The sequence below is a fragment of the Urocitellus parryii genome, chromosome 6 (genome assembly GCF_045843805.1).
Source record: "Urocitellus parryii isolate mUroPar1 chromosome 6, mUroPar1.hap1, whole genome shotgun sequence".
NCBI lineage: Eukaryota > Metazoa > Chordata > Mammalia > Rodentia > Sciuridae > Urocitellus > Urocitellus parryii.
Window position 1 is genome coordinate 13,728,287 of NC_135536.1, and position 22,932 is coordinate 13,751,218.

At 34.6% G+C, this 22,932-nt stretch overlaps 1 protein-coding gene across 1 annotated transcript in view; it reads left to right on the forward strand.

Annotated features, from left to right (window-relative positions):
- Positions 1-22,932, forward strand: part of Catsperb (catsper channel auxiliary subunit beta) — a 119,480-nt gene that overhangs the window by 6,771 nt on the left and 89,777 nt on the right. Inside the window, exons 4-5 of the mRNA XM_077800107.1 lie at positions 3,325-3,385; positions 18,313-18,408. Of these exons, the coding sequence (XP_077656233.1) occupies positions 3,325-3,385; positions 18,313-18,408 (157 nt within the window). The remainder of the gene's footprint in view (positions 1-3,324; positions 3,386-18,312; positions 18,409-22,932) is intronic.

Sequence of the window (22,932 nt, forward strand, 5' to 3'; positions counted from 1 at the left end):
ATTCATTCTCTGGGGTTTTTTAACCCCCTGAAGAAGTCTTTATTTGACCTTCATTTTAGAAACAACTTTATTGAGAGATAATTCACATGCCATACAATTCACCTATTTAAAAGTATATTTAATTGGTTTTCAGAATATTAATAGTTGTACAACTACTGTTCCTACATAATCCCCAAACATTTTCATCACTCCAAAAAGACAACTCAGTCACTCCCCATTCTCCCTCCACTCCTTAGGCCTAAGTAATCACTATTCTACTTTGTCTCTGTAGATGAGCTTATTCTGAACATTTCATGCAAATGAAATATAATATGTAGTGTTTGTGACTGCATCTTTCAGTTTGCATAATGTGTTCAAGGTCTATGTGTGTTGTGACATATATTAGTACTTCATTCTTTTTTATTTTATTTTTTAATTTTTATATACCTTTATTTTATTTATTTATTTTTATGTGGTGCTGAGGATTGAACCCAGGGCCTCGCACATGCTAGGCAAGCACTCAATCACTGAGCCACAACCCCAGCTCCTCATTATTTTTTATGGTCAAGTAATATTTTATTGTATAGATACCACACGGGTTACTTCTGGTATGGGGCTATTATGAACTAAGCTGCTATGAACATTCATGTATAAGTTTTCATGAGAAATACATTTTTATTTCTCTTGGATCAGTAAGTAGGAACAAAATTGTTGGGTCATATGCTAACTCTATATTTAACTGTTTTGAGAAACTGCTAAAATTGTTTCTGAAGTTCTGTTTTACATTCCACTTCTGCTTATTAGATTCCAACTTCTCCACAAGCTTACCAATACTTGTTATAATCTGTCTTTTTTATAAGTATAAAGTGCTATTTCATTATGGTTTGATTTGTATTTCCCTAATGACAACTGATGTTGAGTACCATTTCATATGCTTATCGGCCATTTGAGTATCTTTTTGGGGGAAGTAGCTACTCATATTCTTTGCCCACTTTTAATTGGGTTATTGATCTTTCTATGATTGGGTTGCAAACATTCTTTGTGTATAGATACAGATCCCCCATTAGATATGATTTGCAAGCATTTGCTTGCATTCCATGGATTGTCTTTTGATACATGAAACATGGTGAAAGTTTATTTCCTTTTATCTTTTTATCAAGTCTATTTTATCTGCTTTTTCTATTATTGCTCATGTATTTTGAGTCATAGGTAGAAAAACATTGTCTGATCCAAGGTTCTAAATATTTACCCCTCTATTTTCTTGCAGGAGTTTTATAGTTGTAACTTTTAGCTTTGAGTCTTTGGTCCATTTTAAGTTTATTTTTTTATACAGTGTGAGGTAGGAATCTGTGTTCATTCTCTGGCATGTAGATGTCTAGCTTTCCTAGCACTGTTTGTTAAAAAGGTTATTTTATTTTCCCTATTGAATTATTTTGGCAACTTTATTATTTTATTAGTTGACCATAAATATGAAGATTTATTTATGGATTCTCAATTCTATTGCATTGATTTGTGTGTCTATCTTTATGTTAGCACCATGCTGTCTTGATATTGTTGGTTTGTATTGAGTTTTGAAATCAGGAAGCATAAGCTCTCTGATTTTGTTCTTCTTTTCCAAGATTATTTTTGCTAGTCTGGGTCTCCTTTGAGATTACATATGAATTTTAGAATAAGCTTGTCAATTTCTACAAAACAGACTGCTAGGATCCTGATAAAGATTGTATTGAATCTGCAGATAAATTAATAACATTAAGTCTTTCAAACCATGGACATAGGATCTCTTTCCATTTGTTTTATCTTATTTAATTTCTTTCAATAATGTTTTATAGTTTTCAAGAATATAAGTTTTATACCACTGTTCAATTTATTCCTAATAGTTCATTTTTTGTATATTTGTCTTGTAGTTTACAATCTTGCTGAACTCATTTTGAGTTCAAATTAATTTTTAATGGTCACCTGAATTTTTGGAGCATAGTTTTGTCACATATACACCTTCTGGTTTGCCTTTATTTTCTTTCAGCATTCTGAAAATGTCATTCTAATGTTGCCTGTCACATTGTTTCTGAATGAGAAGTTATCTGTTGATGTTATTATAGTCTTTGGTTCTAATGTATCATTTTTCTCTGGATATTTTTAAGATTTACTCTTTTTATTTACCCAATTGGGGCTATCTTAGTTAAAAATTCAAAACCTTCTCAAAAAAAAAGTCTCTGCCCATTTTTCTATCTTTTTTCCTCTAGGATTTCAGTTATGCCCATTTTCAAACACATGTTATTATCCCACTAGTCTCTAAAACTGTTTATTTTCTTTAATCATTTCCCTTTTCTCTTTTTTTTAATTTTAACTGATACATAAAAACATAAATGTTAAAAAAATTATAGATCTTAATGGAGTTGTATATGCCATGAGGTGTTTTCAATGTATGTATATATTATGTAATGTTGAGATTAGATTAAACATACTATCTCCTCAAAAATTTATCATTTCTTTATAATGAAGACACTCAAATCTTTTTTTTTCTTTACTTTTTAAACATTTAGTTTGTTAATGTTATCTATGGATCTACAGTGACACTACTGTGTTCCTTTTTAAAAATATTGGGTAGTTTCAATTACTGGTTTGCTAAGTTCACTTATTTTTTCTCTTTCCACCTTGAGTCTGCTTTTGAATCTGTTTAGTAAATATTGTATTTCAGTTCTTATATTTTTAACCTTATTTTTCCATTTGAGTTTATTTACGTGTATTTTTATTTCTGTTGCAATTCTCTATCCATCCATCATTAGAACAACATTTTGCTCTCACATTCCAAATGCTCTGCAACTCCATCTCTGTCTACTTTATCAAGACAATATGCTTCAACTTTGTGCTACCTGAACTCTGCTGTATGGTATTCCAATGTGTGACTGTATTATCATATGTGACTGATTAAATTCTAATCTTAAAACAACAATGATGTAAAAATATCAAAACTATTGAAGATAATATCACATGTCATTTCATTCATATGAACATAATCTGGGAAAATTCCCTAAGTGAAATTGATAGATAAAGGATATATGTATTTAGATATTTTTTCTTTAATTTTCTTTTTTAAAAGATAGTATAGACCAGGCATGGTGGTAAATGACTATAATCCCATCTGGAAGTGGGAAGAACTAAGGCAAGAAGATTTCAAGTTCAAAGCCAGCCTTAGCAATTTAATGAGACATTGTTTAAAAATAAAAAAGGGCTGGGGTAGAACACCACTGGGATTAATTCCCAGCACCAAAAAAAAAAGGGGAGATGCATATATGCCAAAATAAGTTTTATTATTAACATTGTAAAATATTGTCTTCTTAATTCAAGTACAGTGATCGGGTTTTCTGGCTAATTGATATTCCTAGAGGAAACATCACAGGAAATACAGGTAAGAGTGATCTGAATGAATTCTTTTACTCATGGATCTGAGTTACCAAATTTAGCAAATAAAAACATTTGATATGGAGGAAGGGGATGTAGCTCAGTTGGTAGAGTTCTTGCCTAGTATGCACAAGGTTCTGGATTCAATCCCCAGCACCACCAAAAATAAATAAATTTTTAAAAATATATTTTAAAATTATTCATTATCTTATATAGTAAATGATCCATGTAGCATCTGGGACATACTAAAACTTTATATATATATATATATATATATATATATTATATATATATTCATATATATGCACATATTCATATATATATGCACACACATATATTTTTAGTTGTCAATGGACCTTTATTTAATTTATTTATATGTTGTGCTGAGAACTGAATCCAGTGCCTCACAAATGCTAGGCAAGCACTCTACCACTGAGCGAGCCATAACCTCAGCCCCTAAAACTTCTCTTTTATCTGAAATTCAAATTTAACTGTGCTTCTATATTTTATGTAGCAATCTTATTATAGATTGATTGTTCTAACATACATAACACTTATATTAGTGTTTAAAGTAAACTCATTTTCTAGAAGTTAGAAATTATAATATTGAGAAATTTGAGCATAAATAACTTTATCAAAATTAAATCAGCCTGGGGCTGGGGTTGTAGCTCAGTGGTAGAGCTTTTGAAAGCACTGGATTTGATCCTCAGCATTATATAAAAATAAATAAATAAAATATAGGTATTGAGTCCATCTACAGCTTAAAAAATTAAATTAATCTTAAAATATTATAGACTATAATATAATGTATTGCTTTATTGTATAATCTACTATTAAGCGTTATGTAGAAGTACATTATATACTACTATATATACCTGGAAAGAAAGAAAGAAATTCTAGGAGTCATGAATATTGTGTACTAGAGGACTAAGTTGGTAGAACTTTCAGCATAAGACATATTCCCACAGACTAAAATGGTGGAAAGTTTATTGTTTTAATATAGTAGGTATAAGAAATATAAACTGACTTAATTTCATGTAAGGAAAAAAGAAGGAATTTATTTTAGTCATGGAAACAAAGACAAAACTTCAGCCACTAAATTATCAATAGAGGAAAGGGAACAGGGGATAGAAAGAGGGAAGGGGAAGGAGAGGTATTGGGGTCTCAATTAGAACAAGATATATTCCATGCTTTTATAATTATATCAAAATGGATTCTGCTGTCATGTATAACTAAAAATAACCAATGAAAACAAAAAATAAATAAATAAACTACAGCCACACTATAGGAATGAATTAGAAATAAGAAATGGAAAATCCTCAAGCACCCAGGGAATACTTTCACCCTGTCTCTCTTATATATATTTTCTGTAAATCTGTATTTTCTTTCTTTGAAGACTGGCTTTCTAAAGCTACCTCACTTCTGTTGAATTTTTATATATTTTTTCTAAAGGCCAGCCCAATTCTAAGTTCTCAGGAGAATATATTCAGTTGGTTCACTGTTTATCTAGTTTATTCTTGTGTGACAATTAAATATGGAAGGCCAACCTCACTAGGTATGGGAATAGACTGCTGTTACGGTTTGGATATGAGGTGTTCCCCAGAAGCTCCTACGTTAATGCAGCAGTGTTTGGAGGTGAAATGAGTTGATTGTGAGAGCTGTAACCTAATCATTTTATCCTAGTTTAAATTGACTGGAAGGTGGTAACTGTAGACAGGTGGAGGAAGTAGGTTGCTGGGGCTAACCCTGGAGGAATGCATCTTCCCTATGGCTTGCTCCCCCATGCTCACCGCCCTCCCCCCCCCACCCCCCCCCACCCCTCTCTCTCTCTCTCTCTCTCTCTCTCTCACACACACACACACACACACACACACACTGTTAGTGCTTCTCCACCACGTTCTCCTGCCATGATGTGCTATCTCACTTTGGGCCCAGAGCAATGAAGTTGGCCCACCATGGACTAAACCTGTGAACCATGAGCCAAAATGAACTTTTCCCTCCTCTAAGTTGTTCTTGTCTGGAATCTTGGTGACAGTGATGGAAACCTAACTAAAACAACTGTGTCCTACATGGTGAAAGTAAGGGAAGGTAAGAATAGAGCAGAGAAGTAGAAAAGATTCTATAGATAAGGAAATGTTAAATATAAAAGTCCACAGCAGAAGCTCCATGCTGCTAAGTTCTGATATGGATCTTATCACTATCTTTACCCTTTATTCTTCTCATTTTTAAAAAACCAATTGTATGGACTGGGATTGTGACTCAGCCGTGGAGTGCTTTCCTCACACACGTGAGGCCCTGGGTTCAATTCTCAGCACCAAATAAATAAACAAATCAATAAAAATAAAGATATTGTCTCCACCTACAACTAAAAAAAAAACGAATTGCATTATTAGAACTTTCTGTGATTGTTTTTGCAAGACATTCGTATTGAAAATTGTACCCGGAGGATCCAACATGGCGGTGGGCACAGAGGTATCAAGTCTCTGACCTCTTCAGCTGCGCGGGCATAGGGAGTCTTAAACCGTCTAAATGTTGTTTGCTCAAGATGACTAGGCATTGCTGAGCTAACGTGGATCTGGGGCGAATAGCCTACTCATCTCAGAACACACACCGAGCCCGGAGCGGCCGAATTCAGGCTCCCATTCGCCTGCGTCTCGCAGACAAACCGCTCTGGCTCAGTGCTAAAGGATCCCATGGAAACTGCTTGTCGGTCCCGGTCCCACCGAATCCGATGGAGGTAAATACCAACCAAGCCTTCATAGGCAGTGGCAACAGGATTGAGACGGGGCTTGGGAGGGCCGGTCAGGACCCACCCGTTGCTTTGGTCACCCGGCAAAGGGAACGAAATGCTGCCATTAGCATGGGATACCAACATGGCAGAGAACTAACATCTCCAGAATGTGGCAGAGGAGATAACTTCATTGAAACCAGCGGCGACAGGTGTGTAACCCCCTAGCCTTCCCTCTCCACAGAGCAGGGAAACCTCAAGGGCCACTCCCAGTTCTCCCATGAGCGCGATAGTCAGACGGAGGGATTCAGGAGTGGCACAGGACCCCTGGCTACCGCTCCCACCAGGGCAGACAACTGAGGTCTCTTGCACCAGCTCCTGGGGGCGTGGCTACCAGAGGGCAAGCAAAATACGCTGAGGGCTCTCAGCCCCAAGCTCCACAACCTTAGGGGCTAAGGGGCTGGCAAGCAGGGAGAGTGTGCCCAGTTGTTCAAGAAAATAGGGCTCCCGTGAGCAGCAGACCTGGCGTGTAACCAGTATTGTGGTGAGCGTCACCTGTGAACGGGGCCAGTGGCAAGGTGACTAGACACAAGAAACGCCCAAGGTACTCAGGAGTGGAGACCCGCCCAGTCGGGGAGGAGGAGCTGCTGCACAGTGATTGGTTCCCGTGCATTGAGAGGAGAAGCTTGGCCCGGTGGGCACAGCTCCACCTACTGGAAGAGAAGTTAATCGAACTCTAAGACTGCATTTTTAAATTTAATTTTTTTTCTTTTTTAATTTTTTAAAATATTTTTTGTATTATTTTTTATTTTTTATTTTCACTTTTTTATTATTTTTTTTAATTTTATCTTTTTTTTCTATTTTTTTCCTTTGTCTTTTCATTTCCTTTCAATTTCATTATTCCCCTTTCCTTGAATTCTATCTGTTTACTCTCATTCTCTTTGGTGACTTCTTCCCTTCCTTTCTAATACCTTTCCTCCCAACACTGTTTATGTGTAATTTACTAAATATGTATAGGTCAATGTTCCGAGACGTTATATAGTGCTACCAAGACCCTAACTTCCCCCAAATACTCCAGACCATTCTCCTGTTAATATCCCTCATCAGTAGAGCAACCTTCCAAGGTTGCCAAGAGATACCAACCTCAATACCATCACATCATTCGACCTAAATATAAGAACCAAGACCAAACCGCTAACCGCTATATGCCATCAGAATCCGTACACAGTTTAGGAAACGAATGAATCTGCACTAAAGTGCAACAAAACTCATCATCTCTAGTCATAGACTCGCATCACAAAAGAGAGACCCCAGAGACACACAAAACCAAATAAATTTATAGGAGTAAACAGTAACTCAGCAGGCAAACAGAGCAAGAAGTAACATAAGCAGCATGAAAATGCAAGGAAGAAAAGGAGTACAAACAATGCAGTACAGCCTAAATATACAGGAGGATCTAGAGGCATCAGAAAAATGCTCAAATAAAGAACTCAAGGAATACCTTAGACAGATGGAATGGAATCTTAAAGAGGATATGAGACAGCAAATTCAAACAATGAAAGAACTCATTGAAAATGAAATACACAAGCAAATAAAAAAGCAGATAAGCATCTTTATCAGGAGATAGAGATTATAAAATAATCAAACAATAATTTTAGAAATGAAGGAAACTATAAACCAAATTAAAAACTCAAATGAGAGTACCACTAACAGAGTGGAGCAAGTAGAAGCCAGAACATCAAATAATGAAGACAAAATATATCATCTTGAAAAGAGTCTAGCCAACTCAGGAAGGATGGTAAAAAATCACGAGAAAAACATCCAAGAGATATGGTAAAACATAAAAAAACCAAACTTAAGAGTCATCGGGATAGAGGAAGGTATAGAGGTTCAAACCAAGGGAATGAACAACCTGTTGAATGAAATAATTATAGAAAACTTTCCAGATATAAAAAATGAAATGGATGTACAAATTGTAGATGCATACAGGACACCGAGCATACAAAATCACAGTAGACCAACGCCAAGACACATTGTTATGAAGATATCCAATATACAGAACAAAGAGACAATATTAAAAGCTACAAGAGAAAGGAGGCAGATTACATTCAGGGGTAAACCAATAAGGTTAACAATTGATTTTTCATCACAGACGCTGAAATCGAGAAGATCCTGGAACAGCATATTTCAAACACTGAAAGACAATGGATGCCAACCAAAAATTTTGTATCCAGCAAAATTAAGCTTCAGGTATGACAACGAAATAAAAATCTTTCATGATAAACAAAATTTAAAAGAATTTGCAGCCAGAAAACCAGCATTGCAAAGTGTCTTGAGCAAAACACTACACGAGGAAGAAATGAAAAACAATAACCAAAACCAAGAGTGGGAAGTACCTCAGTAAAGCCAGAGAGCAGGGGGAAAGCTAATCATGGAGAAACAAACCAAAATAAAAAAAAAGATAAACAATCAAACATGGCTGGAAGTACAAACCATATATCAATAGTAACTCTAAACATAAATGGCTTAAAATCACCAATAAAGTGACATAGGCTGGTAACATGGATTAAAAAAAAAATCCAACAATATGCTGCTTCCAGGAGACACATTTGATTGGAAAAGACATACACAGGCTGAAGGTGAAAGGTTGGGAAAAAAAACATACCATGCACACGGTCCTCGTAAGCAAGCAGGGGTGGCCATCCGCATATCGCATAAAATCGACTTCAAGACTAAGTTAATCAAAAGGGATAAAGAAGGACACTGTATACTGTTAAAAGGAACCATTCACCAACAAGACATAACAATTATCAATATTTATGCACCAAATAATGGTGCTGCGACGTTCATAAAACAAACTCTCCTCAAGTTCAAGAATCAAATAGACCACAACACAATAATTATGGGTGACTTCAACACTCCTCTCTCACCATTGGACAGATCCTCCAAACAAAAGTTGCATAAAGAAACTATAGAACTCAATATCACAATCAATAACCTAGACTTAACTGACATATATAGAATATATCAACCATCATCAAGTGGATATACTTTTTTCTCAGTAGCATATGGATCCTTCTCAAAAATAGACCATATATTATGCCATAGGGCAACCCTCAGTAAATATAAAGGGGTGGAGATAATACCATGCATTTTATCTGATCATAATGGAATGAAACTGGAAATCAACGATAAAATAAGGAAGGAAAAAATCATACATCTCATGGAAAATGAACAATATGTTACTGAATGATCAATGGTTACAGAAGACATAAAGGAGGAAATCAAAAAATTTTTAGAGACAAATGAAAATACAGACACAACATATTGGAATCTATGGGACATAATGAAAGCCGTTTTAAGAGGGAAATTCATTGCCTGGAGGTCATTCCTCAAAAAAAGAAAAAAAAAACAAATAAATGAGCTCACACTTCATCTCAAAGCCCTAGAAAAGAAAGAACAAAACAACAGCAAATGTAGCAGAAGGCAAGAAATTATTAAAATCAGAGTAGAAATCAACGAAATTGAAACAAAAGAAACTATTGAAAAAATTGACAAAACTAAAAGTTGGTTCTTTGAAAAAATAAATAAGATTGACAGACCCTTAGCCATGCTAACAAAGAGAAGAAGAGAGAGAATTCAAATTACTAACATATGGGATGAAAAAGGCAATATCATAACAGATGCTACAGAAATACAGAAGATAATTAGAAATTATTTTGAAACTATATTCCAATAAAATAGAAGATAGTGAAGACATCGATTTCTTAAGTCATATGATTTGCCCAGACTGAATCAGGAGGATACACACAATTTGAACAGACCAATATCAATGGATGAAATAGAAGAAGCAATCAAAGGACTACCAACCAAGAAAAGCCCAGGACCGGATGGGTATACAGCAGAGTTTTACAAAACCTTTTAAGAAGAATTAAAACCAATACTTTTCAAGTTATTTCAGGAAATAGAAAAATAGAGAGCCCTTCCAAATTCATTCTATGAGGCCAACATTACCCTGATTCCGAAACCAGACAAAGACACCTCAAAGAAAGAAAACTACAGACCAATATCTCTAATGAACCTAGATGCAAAAATCCTCAATAAAATTCTGGTGAATCGGATACAAAAACACATCAAAAAAATTGTGCACCATGATCAAGTAGGATTCATCCCTGGGATGCAAGGATGGTTCAATATATGGAAATCAATAAATGTTATTCACCACATCAATAGACTTAAAGATAAGAACCATATGATCATCTCGATAGATGCAGAAAAAGCATTCGACAAAGTACAGCATCCCTTTATCCCTAGAAGAACTAGGGATAACAGGAACTTACCTCAACATTGTAAAAGCTATCTATGCTAAGCCTCAGGCTAGCATCATTCTGAATGGAGAAAAATTGAAGGCATTCCCTCTAAAATCTGAAACAAGACAGGGATGCCCTCTATCACCACTTCTATTCAATATAGTCCTCAAAACACTGGCCAGAGCAATTAGACAGAGGAAAGAAATTAAAGGCATAAAAATAGGAAAAGAAGAACTTAAATTATCACTATTTGCGGATGATATGATACTATATCTAACAGACCCAAAAGGGTCTACAAAGAAACTACTAGAACTAATAAATGAATTCAGCAAAGTGGCAGGATATAAAATCAACATGCATAAATCAAAGGCATTCCTGTATATCAGCGACAAAACTTCTGAAACGGAAATGAAGAAAAACACCCCATTCACAATATCCTCAAAAAAATAAAATACTTGGGAATCAACCTAACAAAAGAGGTGAAAGATTTATACAATGAAAACTACAGAACCCTAAAGAGAGAAATAGAAGAAGATCTTAGAAGATGGAAAAATATACCCTGTTCATGGATAGGCAGAACTAACATCATCAAAATGGCGATGTTACCAAAAGTTCTCTATAGGTTCAATGCAATGCCAATCAAAATCCCAATGACATTTCTTGTAGAAATAGATAAAGCAATCATGAAATTCATATGGAAAAATAAAAGACCCAGAATAGCAAAAGCAATTCTAAGCAGGAAGTGTGAATCAGGCGGTATAGCGAAACCAGATTTCAAACTATTCTACAGAGCAATAGTAACAAAAACAGCATGGTACTGGTACCAAAACAGGTGGGTGGACCAATGGTACAGAATAGAGGACACAGAGACTAATTCTCAAAGTTACAACTATCTTATATTTGATAAAGGGGCTAAAAGCATGCAATGGAGGAAGGATAGCATCTTCAACAAATGGTGTTGGGAAAACTGGAAATCCATATGCAACAAAATGAAACTGAATCCCCTTCTCTCGCCATGCACAAAAGTTAACTCAAAATGGATCAAGGAGCTTGATATCAAATCAGAGACTCTGTGTCTGATAGAAGAAAAAGTTGGCTCCGATCTACATATTGTGGTGTCGGGCTCCAAATTTCTTAATAGGACACCCATAGCACAAGAGTTAATAACAAGAATCAACAAATGGGACTTACTTAAACTAAAAAGTTTTTTTTCTCAGCAAGAGAAACAATAAGAGAGGTAAATAGGGAGCCTACATCCTGGGAACAAATTTTTACTCCTCACACTTCAGATAGAACCCTAATATCTAGAGTATACAAAGAACTCAAAAAATTAAACAATAAGATAACAAATAACCCAATCAACAAATGGGCCAAGGACCTGAACAGACACTTCTCAGAGGAGGACATACAATCAATCAACAAGTACATGAAAAAATGCTCACCATCTCTAGCAGTCAGAGAAATGCAAATCAAAACCACCCTAAGATACCATCTCACTCCAGTAAGATTGGCAGCCATTATGAAGTCAAACAACAACAAGTGCTGGCGAGGATGTGGGGAAAAGGGTACACTTGTACGTTGCTGGTGGGACTGCAAATTGGTACAGCCAATTTGGAAAGCAGTATGGAGATTCCTTGGAAAGCTGGGAATGGAACCACCATTTGACCCAGCTATTCCCCTTCTTGGACTATTCCCTAAAACCTTAAAAGAGCGTACTACAGGGATACTGCTACAACAATGTTCATAGCAGCACAATTCACAATAGCTAGACTGTGGAGCCAACCTAGATGCCCTTCAATAGATGAATGGATAAAAAAAAATGTGGCATTTATACACAATGGAGTATTACTCCACACTAAAAAATGACAAAATTATGGCATTTGCAGGGAAATGGATGGCACTAGAGCAGATTATGCTAAGTGAAGCTAGCCAATCCCTAAAATAATGCCAAATGTCTTCTTTGATATAAGGAGAGCAACTAAGAACAGAATAGAGAGGAAGACCATGAGAAGAAGATCACCACTAAACAGGGATGAGAGCGGGGAGGGAAAGAGAGAGAGAAGGGAAAATGCATGGCAAAGGAAGGAGACCCTCATTGTTATACAAAATTACATATAAGAGGAAGTGAGGGGAAAGGGGAAAAAACAAGAGAGAGAAATGAATTATAGTAGATGGGGTAGGGAGAGAAGATGGGAGGGGAGGGGAGGGAAGGGGAGGGAAGGGGGATAGTAGAGGATAGGAAAGGCAGCAGAATACAACATACACTAGTATGGCAGTAGGTAAAAAAGTGGATGTGTAACCGATGTGAATCTGCAATATGTATATAGGGTAAAAATGGGAGTTCATAATCGGCTTGAATCAAATGTATGAAATATGATATGTCAAGAACTTTGTAATGTTTGGAACAACTAATAATAATAAAAGAAAGAAAATTGTACCCTTTTTAAAGATGTACTAGTTCTCATTAGTATAAAGACAGAATATTATGTAAGTACTTGGGCATCATATTGACATTGACAAAGTAGTGGAGATCACATTAGTTTTACTTCTATTGTTTATTTACAAAATTTAATTTCAAAATGCATTAATTCTGAAGTCACCCAGACAGAAACAAAGGTGATCTGAGAATATAAGAATTTATATAAAAAGACCAAATAAGCTGGACATGGTGACGCATGCCTAATCCTAGCCACTCCAGCACCTGAGTCAGGATGATTGTAAGTTTGGAGATCACGTGGGCAACTTAGAAAGACCCTGTCTAAAAACAAAAATCATAAAAGGGCTGGGGTATAGCTCAGTAGAAGAGAATTTGCCTAGCATATGCAAGGGTTGGATCCCCAGCACTGAAAAAAATAAGGGGAGGGAGTGGGGACAAAAAAAAGACCAAACATATTCTGTCTCTGCCACTCCTGACACAACTCCCAGAACTAAGTTATTTTTTACAAAAAAAAAAAATGTTCTAGTAATATAAAGGAAGGGCAGAAGGTGAGGGTCTATAATAATGTTAAAAAAAAAGAAAAGAAAAAAATGCTTAGAGGAAAAAAGGCCATTTTGTTCTCATTTTTCTTCCTTAATCATATCTTATTTACCACTATGCCTTGAATTTTGTATATTTTATACAGATACTCCCCAACTTATGAGGGGTTTACATCCAGATAGAACTATTGTAAGTTGAAAATACATTTCATTTACCTAAGCTACTGAGCTTCATTGCTGGGCAACACAGTTGTTCCCCTCACAATTACATAGCTGACTGGGATCTGCAGCTCAGCATCACAAGAGAGGATACTAACCTTGAAAAGATAAAAACTCAAAATATGAAGTATGGATTCTAATCAACGCATGTCATCTTTGCACCATCATAAAGCAGAAAACATTTCAAGTGAAACCATGGTTGGGGGCCATCTGTATGTGAAAAATCTTAAGAATAGTTTAAGTAAAATCAACAGCAAAGGTAGCAACATACTCATCAATAGTAGTAGAAACAGCAGGTAGCATTCACTGAATTATCATATGTCAGCACTGCTTTAAATACTCTGCTTGTATTAACTCGTTTATTCCTCACTGTAGGAGTATACTCTTTATAGGTACTCTTATTACCTCCATTTTTAAAAGATTTAACTGAAGTCAGTGGAGCCATGTGGAGATTTAGTGATAACTAAAAAATAGTGAAAGCATTTTGAAATTTGAACTACATATTGCTATTCAATATCAAGAGTTCCTTCTAGATTTACAGTGCACAATTTGCTCTTTTCTTTTTCATTTTAAAATAAGGCATATTTTACATTCAATAAAATATGCCCTTTTAGTGTCCAGTTCTGAGTTCTCACATATGTATACAACTGTGTAATTACTACAGTCAAAATATAGAACATTTCTATCACCTGATAAAATTACTCCACCAGGGAGATGATTGATTGATTGATTACAGGTTAAGTAATTTTATTGCCTGAGGAACTGTCCTATATCCTGATTGTAGTGATTACATAATTGTATACAGTTATGAAAACTCAGTCTTCTAGGTCTCATCAACCTCCCAACTGTTTTCTGTTCTTTTAGTTTTACCTACTCCAGGGTCATAAAAATGGAAATATAGAATATATAACCATTGAGTCTGAGTTCTTTCACTTAGCATAATTCATTGGAAATTCATCCATGTTGTAGTTTCTTTCATTTTCTTACTGGATAGTATCCCATTATATGGATGCACCATAGTTAATTTTGTTGACAGGTATTGGCTTTCCCAGTTTGGGGCATTTATGAAAAAAGCTGCTATAAGCAATCTCATACAGGTTTTGTTAACCTGAATATGATATTTTATTTTTTATTTTCTTGCCTCCACAAGAACACTTATTATATATCAGTGTTATATTCATATATATGTATATATGCATTTATACATATGAGTACATATACATGTTCATATATTTTTTAAAAATTTTATCCATTTAAATAGGAATGTAATGGAACTTAATTGTGATTTTAATTTGCATTTCCCTAATAACTAATGACATGGAGACTCTTTTAATGTGTGTTTATTTGCCATTTGGTGAAGTATTTGTTCAAATTTTTTTTGAAAGTTTGTGATATTTTCTGGATACAAGTCTGTTATCAGATATGTGATTCACAAATATTTTCTCGCAGTCTCTAACTTTGTCTCTTCATTTCTTAAGAATGTCTTTTGAAGATCAGGGTTCTTAATTTTAATGAAACTTTGTTTATCAGATTTTTATTTTATGGATTGTACTTTTGGCATCACAGCCAAGAAATTTTTACCTAATCCACATTCACAAAGATGTTTTCCTTTACTTTCTCCTTTACAGTTCTAGATTTTGTATGTAGGCCTATTACTCATTTTGAGTAAACTTGTATAAGTTTATAGACCAACATTAAGTTTTTGGAATATAGATACCCAATTATTCTAGCACCATTGCTGTAAAAATGATTTTGTCTCCATTAAATTGCTATTTATTGGCAGTTTCTTCACTAATATCATGCTCTCTTTGTTACTTTAAGCCTCATAATAGATATTAAGTAATGCTAGTCTTTTGCCTTTGATATTTTTCAAAATCATTTATTATAGTTCTTTTGCCTTTTCATGTAATTTTTAGAATCAACTTGTTTAGTTCTACCAAAAAAAATCTGGCTGTGATTTTTTTAAAATTTGTATTTCATTGAATCAATAGATCAGTTTTAGGGAGAATTGTTGTATTACAACATTAGCTCTTCCAGTCTATGGATACAGTATGTCTCTCCATTTGTTTTCAAATGCTCTTCTTAAATGTGCCCTAGCTTCAGCCTCAGCCTTGAAAGATGGGTATAGCTACTATAGCAGCCCCCAGGATAGAGCCACTGATGATGAATTCTCCAATCTCTACCCATTCTTTCATTTTAACACATCTGTGCTTTTGTATTTGTAGATTTCAGCTGGGCAAGGTGGGACACACCTATAATCCCAACATCTTGGGAGGCTAAGGCAGGAGGATTGCAAGCTCAAAGCCAGCCTCAGCAAATTAGCAAGGCCCAAAGCAATTTAGCAAGATCCTAATATAAAAGGGGCTGGGGCAGGGCTGGGGTTTGACTCAGTGGTATAGAGCACTTGCCTAGCATGTGTGAGGCACTGGATTCGATTCTCAGAACCCACATATAAATAAATGAAATAAAGGTCAATTGACAACTAAAGAATATTTTTTAAAAATTCACAACTAAAAAGGGCTGGGTATATGATTCAGTGGTTGAGTGACCTGAGCTTAATCCCTGGTACACCTCCCTCTGCAAAAAAAAAAAAAAAAAAAAAAAAGTAGATTTCCTTATAAATAGCATTTAATTTAGTCTTTATTTTTACATCTAATCTGGAAATATAACTAATTTATATTTTAGACCATTTACATTTAATGTAATTATTGACATATGAATAAAGACAGAAAAAAAAGGGAAAAAGTAAAACAGAAGAGATGAAACAAATAGAAAACAACCTGTAAGATGGTAGATTTCAATTCATGTGAATTGCTTTTTATGATTACATTTTCTCCCTACTATTGGATTATTACTTATACCTTTAATTTTTTTCATATTTACTCTAGGGTTTTATAATATACATTTTACTTAATTATCAACAGTTTAATTGATATATAATTCACATGTCATACAATTTGCCCACTTAAAGTATACAACCCATAAATTTGAGTATGTTCACAGAGTTGTATAATCATCCCCAAAATCAATTTTAGAACATTCTCATCATCCAAGAAAGAAACTCTATAACTACTAGCAGACATTCACAATTATTCTCCCTCCACTATCTAGTCTCTCCTTTCAACCCTTTAGCCTTAGGCAATCACTTATCTACTTTCTATCTTTATGTATTTGCCTATTCTGGACTCCCAACCTACCTAGGTAAGTGTCATTTCATGTCTTTGACCAACATTTTCCCATCTTTCTTTACCCTCTAAACATCCAAGTTTCTGGTCACCACCATTCTATTCTGTACTTCTAAGAGATCAGCTCTTTTAGATTCCACACATGAGTGAGATTATGCATTTCTGTGCCTGGCTTATTTCACTTAATATAATGTTCTCCAGGATTACGCATGTTGTCACAAATGACAATATTTGTTATGGCTGAAGAGTTTTCTATTGTGTGCATATGTCACATTATCTTTATTCATTCATTCACAGATGGACAGTTAGGTTGATTCTATCTTTGCTATTGTGAATAGTGCTGCAATAAACATAGGAATGTGGATGTCTCTTCAATATATTGATTTTGTTTCCTCTGGACACATAAAAGTAGTGAGATTTCTGGATCAAATAGTATTCTATTTTTTTAATGTAAACCTCCATACTGTTTTCCATAGTAGATTTATATTCCCATGACAATATTTAAGTTTCCCATTCATTCACATTCTTGACAATACTTGTTATATTGTTTCTTTTTGTTAATGGCCATTTTAACAGATGTGAGGAAATTTCTCATTGTTTTTGATTTGCATTTCTCTGATAATTATACTTATTGGTCATCTTTTCTTATACCAGTTTTCCATTTGTATGTCTTTTGATAAATGTCTTTTTCAGTTCCTTTGCCCATTTTTAAAATAGGTCATTTGTTTTCTTACTTTTAAATTATAATTCTTGTATCTTTGGGATGAATACCACTTGGTATGGTGAATGGTCTTTATAATGTGCTTTTGGATTTGGGTTTCTAGTATTTAAAAAAATTTATAGTTGTAGATGGACAGCATGCCTTTATTTGTTTGGTTTTTTTTTTTTATGTGGTACTAAGTAAGGATCAAACCCAGTGCCTCACACATGATAGGCAAGTGTTCTGCCACTGAGCTCCAGCTCCAGCCCCAGGTTGTATAGTATTTTGTCAAGGATTTTTACATCTATGTTTATCAAGGATGTTAGATTGAATTTTTCTCTTTTTGTTGAATCCTTATCTGGTTTTGATATCAGAGAAATACTGGCCTTCTTGAATGAGTTTTGAATATTTCCTCCTCTTGAATTTCTTTTAGAAGAGCTGCTATTGGTTCTTCCTTAAATGTTTGGTAGAATTTAGTCATGAAGCTGTCAGGACCTGGACTTTTCTTTGATGGGTTCTTTTAAGGAATATGCCACTTCACAAGATGGTCATAATTTGCTTTTTACCAACACACAACAACTCTAGGAGAAAAATCATGATCGAAAATATTAGTAATAGATTCATTGCTGTGATGGTAAGATCACTGCGTAATTCTTTTTTATTATTTTATCAGCAAAATGTTTGTAGGAAAAAGTGGGAAACTTGACAGTCAAAGTGGTTGGAAAAGGAAAAGTTATCATTATTGGTGATGTTCATATATCCTTAAATCTTACCAACATAACATAAAAATAGCTGAGTTTTGCCTTTTTATTTTAGATATTGCAGCTGTAGAAGAATGGTTAGTAAGGATAACTTTACATAAAGGATTAAATATTTATGCTACTGAGGGAACCTTATTGGATAGCGTTCGAGGTAAGTGCCAACTGATAAAAGTAGAATGGAATTCATATATTCCTTCAACAGACTTGATATCTTCTATTCACCAGACTCTGCTAAGTCCTAGATGACCACGACCCTGGAGGGGCTCTCAGCCTGATCTGAGATCTGCGTAATGTTTTATGAATATGAAAATGTATATTTTACTGGAGCCATCTCAGAGGTCATTTTAAAGAATGGCTCTTAAAGTTAGGCTTTGCATCTTTGGTGCATCTTAGGTATTGCTTGTAGCATTTCCTGTCAGTGTCTGACAGGAAATTAATATCACAAATTTAGAATTACCTATAGCACTATAGCTAAAATTTAACATAAAAAAAACCCTCAGTGTTGGATCTTGTCTTTTCTCACCTTTTTTGCTTTTATTATTTTAGTCCTGTTTTGATATGATGCTATGAAGACTGAAGTGTTAAAATAACTAAACACATTTTATGAAAAGAATCACCTGGGGGTCTTTAAAAAATAAGATGTCTAAACTCTATCATACAAAAATTAAAATATGCTCTCTACAGGTAGAGTAAAGCATCTGTGGTTTTAGGAAATCTTCCAACACTATTCTGATGTACGGTAAGGACTTGAAAACGACCTTAGACATATGAGTTGCATATGTGGCCAAGAAATGTCTATAAATCTACTTAACCATAGTATTATTTGTAACAAGAAAAAAGAAAAACTGGAAGCCACCTACATTTCCATAAATGAGGAGAAAGATAGTACATGTTGGAATATTCTGTTAAAATGATATATAGACCCCATAAATATCATCAAGTACTGAACTCAAGCATTGAGTGAAAATCAAGTTGCAGAATACAGCAGGAGAATATTTATCAAAAATTTAGAAAACAGGGGATGGGGCCATGTGAGGGACTGAGTTCAACTCAGCATCATATAAAAATCAATAAATAAAAATAAAGGTACTGTGTCCATCTGCAACTAAAAAATATTTTTAAAAACTCATAAAACAAAGCCATACTAGATAATCCTCATGCATATGTATCTATCATATAAAATATAAACACATGAATCAGAAATATATATAGTAATTTTTTATACATTTGGGATGACTTGAGAGTGGGACTGTGGAGAGGAACAGAGATATCTTCAATCTTATCTGTATTGTTTTATTTCTGTAACCAAATGAAATTATCTAGGACTGGAGGTATATCTCGGTGGTAGAGCATTTGTCTAGCATGTTCAAAGCCATGGGTTTGATCCCTAGCACCCAACACACACTCATACAGAAATTAAAATATGTGAAAAAATAATGACAAAATATTTTACTTTCTTGATTTTTTTCCCACAGTTTCCAAAATTAAAAAAATAGTCAGTTAATATTTCAATAGTAATTACAATCCTGTCTTTGGGGACTCTGATAGTTGCTCTCTACAGATGAGTAAAGAATCTGTGATTTTAGGAAATATATTCCATTCTACTTTTAGGTATTAAATACCAATCTAAAATTATTTAATTTTTTTAAAAAAAACAATCCTTAGAACAATTATAAAATGAAATGATTTTTCTACTGTCATATATAACTAATTAGAATAAGTAAAAAATTAAATTACTATTATGAAAAGTTTTTTTAAAATCTGCAATCTGAATTATTTCCATATTGAGATACACTGTATTAACATTTAACTTGTATTTGTTTTGAATGTACAGAAGTACTATGGCAGCAAAAACTTCACAAATTATAGATCTATGGATGCAGAAATGAGATTGATTTGCTTAAGGAATTGAAAGACCAGTGTTGCAGAAGCATAGAAAATGAGAGAGTGGTCAGTGCATGATGAGTTTAGAGACTGGCAGGGATCATAGTAAAAAGTGTGGACTTTATTCTAATTATACTGAAAAGCTACTAGAATATATTAAGCAAGAAAGTTATACAGTCTGACTTGTGCTTTAGAGAAGGTCCCTTTGGCTAGCTGCATAGAAAATTGACTTTTGGGGAAGAAAGGCAAGAACAGGACAAAGGCAAGGTTAGCAGCTGTCACAACAATCCACTCAGGAGATGGAGAGCTTGGATCCTTGTAGGTGTAGTGCAGGTGGAGAAAAGTGAAATCTTCAGGACACACTTTGGAAGTACAGCCGAATGGCTTCCTAGTGGACAGCAATGAGGAATATGTATCGAGGATGAATCCTACATTTCTTACTCCGGTAATCAAGTAGAGGCTAATATCATTTATTGAACTGTTGAAGACATGGGGAAAACACTAGGAAGTAGGATCAGGGGGAAAGGTAAAGGTTAGGTTAGAAATCTCATTCACTATTAAATTCAAAAGAGATGTTGAAATTCTGTGTCTAATGCTTTTATTCAATGCAAACTCAGACCACTCATCTTTTTTCTGTCTTCTATACTCACACAGCTCTGAACCACCATCACAAGTGGCCTTCATACCAGTCACATTTCTGTCTTTTTTAGCTTCTCAGCAGCAGTCAAAGCTTTTACTCACTCCCTGGTTCTTATAATGCTTAAAATACAGCATCCGACTTTGAGGCACTGTCAACTAAGTACAGTCTTAGTTGTTCCAGATGTGAGTTTAAACCTCCCTGTCCTCTTAAGATTTGGATGTGAATGGCCGGCAAACACATAACCTGCTACACTCCAAAATGTCAGCCGCCTTACCCCAAATTTCTTTAAATTCCTGAGTGCCTTACTAGGGAATGAGTTTAGTTATACTTTGTGTGTCTTTTCCTTCTCTGATGTACCTGAGCTACTCACTAAGTCAACCTAGATGGATACATAGCTTTTTTTCTTGCTTTGCACAAAGTGAAAAAATACCACATATAGTCTTTGGGTTTGTAGCAGATTTTATTTAAAATGTATATTTTATTTAAAATTTACACTATAGAATATAAACAGCTAAAGAATTAATTATTAGATATCTCTGTTCTTCAAAGTCCTTTGACTACTTTTGAAATTCAGACGCAGTATTTGTTCAAGTTGCCTAGGCTTAATTTTTATATACTCTTTTCTCATTTTCTTCTTTCTCAGAAGTAAAATTCTTTTCTTCTGAAAATTTCTTCCTCGAGATTTTTTTTACTTAATCTTAAAAATTTTTATTTATTTTATTTTTTCTAATTAGTTATACATGACAGTAGAATGCATTTTGACACCTAATACATAAATGGAGTATAACTTCTTTTTTTAATATTTATTTCTTAGTCGTAGTTGGACATAAAACCTTTATTTTATTTACTTATTTTTATGTTGTGCTGAGGATCGAAACCGGGGCCTCGCTCATGCTAGGCAAGTGCTCTACCACTGAGCCACAACCCCAGCCCAATGGAGTATAACTTCTTATTCTTCTGGTTGTACATGATGTAGAATCACATGGGTTTTGTAATCATATATGTACATAGGGTAGTAATGTCTGATTCATTCTACTATCCTTCCTATCCTCATACCCCCTCCCCTCACTTCACTCCCCTCTGTCTAATCCATAGTACTTCTATTTTTCCCTAGCCCCCTCCCCACTATTGTGAATTAGCATCTGAATATCAGAGAAAACATTCAGCCTTTGGCTTTGGGGGGTTGACTCATTTGCTTAGCATGATATTCTCCAGCTTTATTCATTTACTATCAAATACCATAATTTCATTCTTCTTTAGGGCTGAGTAATATTCCATTGTGTATATATACCACAGTTTCTTTATCCATTCATCTGTTGAAAGGCACCTAGGTTGGTTCCATAGTTTAGCATTTCTGAGTTGAGCCACTGTAAACATCGATATGACTGCATCACTGTAGTAGGCTGATTTTAAGTCCTTTGGGTATAAACCAAGGAGATAGCTGAGTCAAATAATGGTTCCATTCCAAGTTATCTGAGGAATCTCCATACTGCTCTCCATAGTGGTTACACCAATTTGCAGTCCCACCAGCAATGTATGAGTGTACCTCTTTCCCTACATCCCTGCCAACATTTATTGTTGCTTATATTCTTGATAATTGCCATTCTGACTAGAGTGAGATGAGTTTTCATTTGCATTACTTTAATTGCTAGAGATGTTGAACATTGTTTAATATATTTGTTGACTGATCATGTTTCTTCAGTGAAGTGCTTGTTCAGTTCCTTTTCCCATTTATTGATTGGGTTATTTGTTTTGGGGGGGGGGGGTTTGTTTGTTTGGTTGTTTTGTTGTTGTTGTTTGTTTTTTGGTTTTGTGTATGTGTGTGTGTGTTAAGATTTTTGAGTTCTTTATATATCTTGGAGATTAATGCTGTATCTGAGGTATATGTGGTAAAGATTTTTTTCCCCCTATATAGGCTCTCTCTTCATATTCTTGATTGTTTCCTTTCCTTTGAAGAATCTTTTTAGCTTTATACCATCCCACTTATTGATTCTTGATTTTACTTCTTATGCTTTAGGAGTCTGACATGATGAAGAGTTGGCCTACTTTTTATTCTATTAGGTACAGTGTCTCTGTTTTAATGCTTAGGTCCTTGATCCACTTTGAGTTGAGTTTTGTGCAGAGGGAAAGATAGGGGTCTAGTTTCATTTT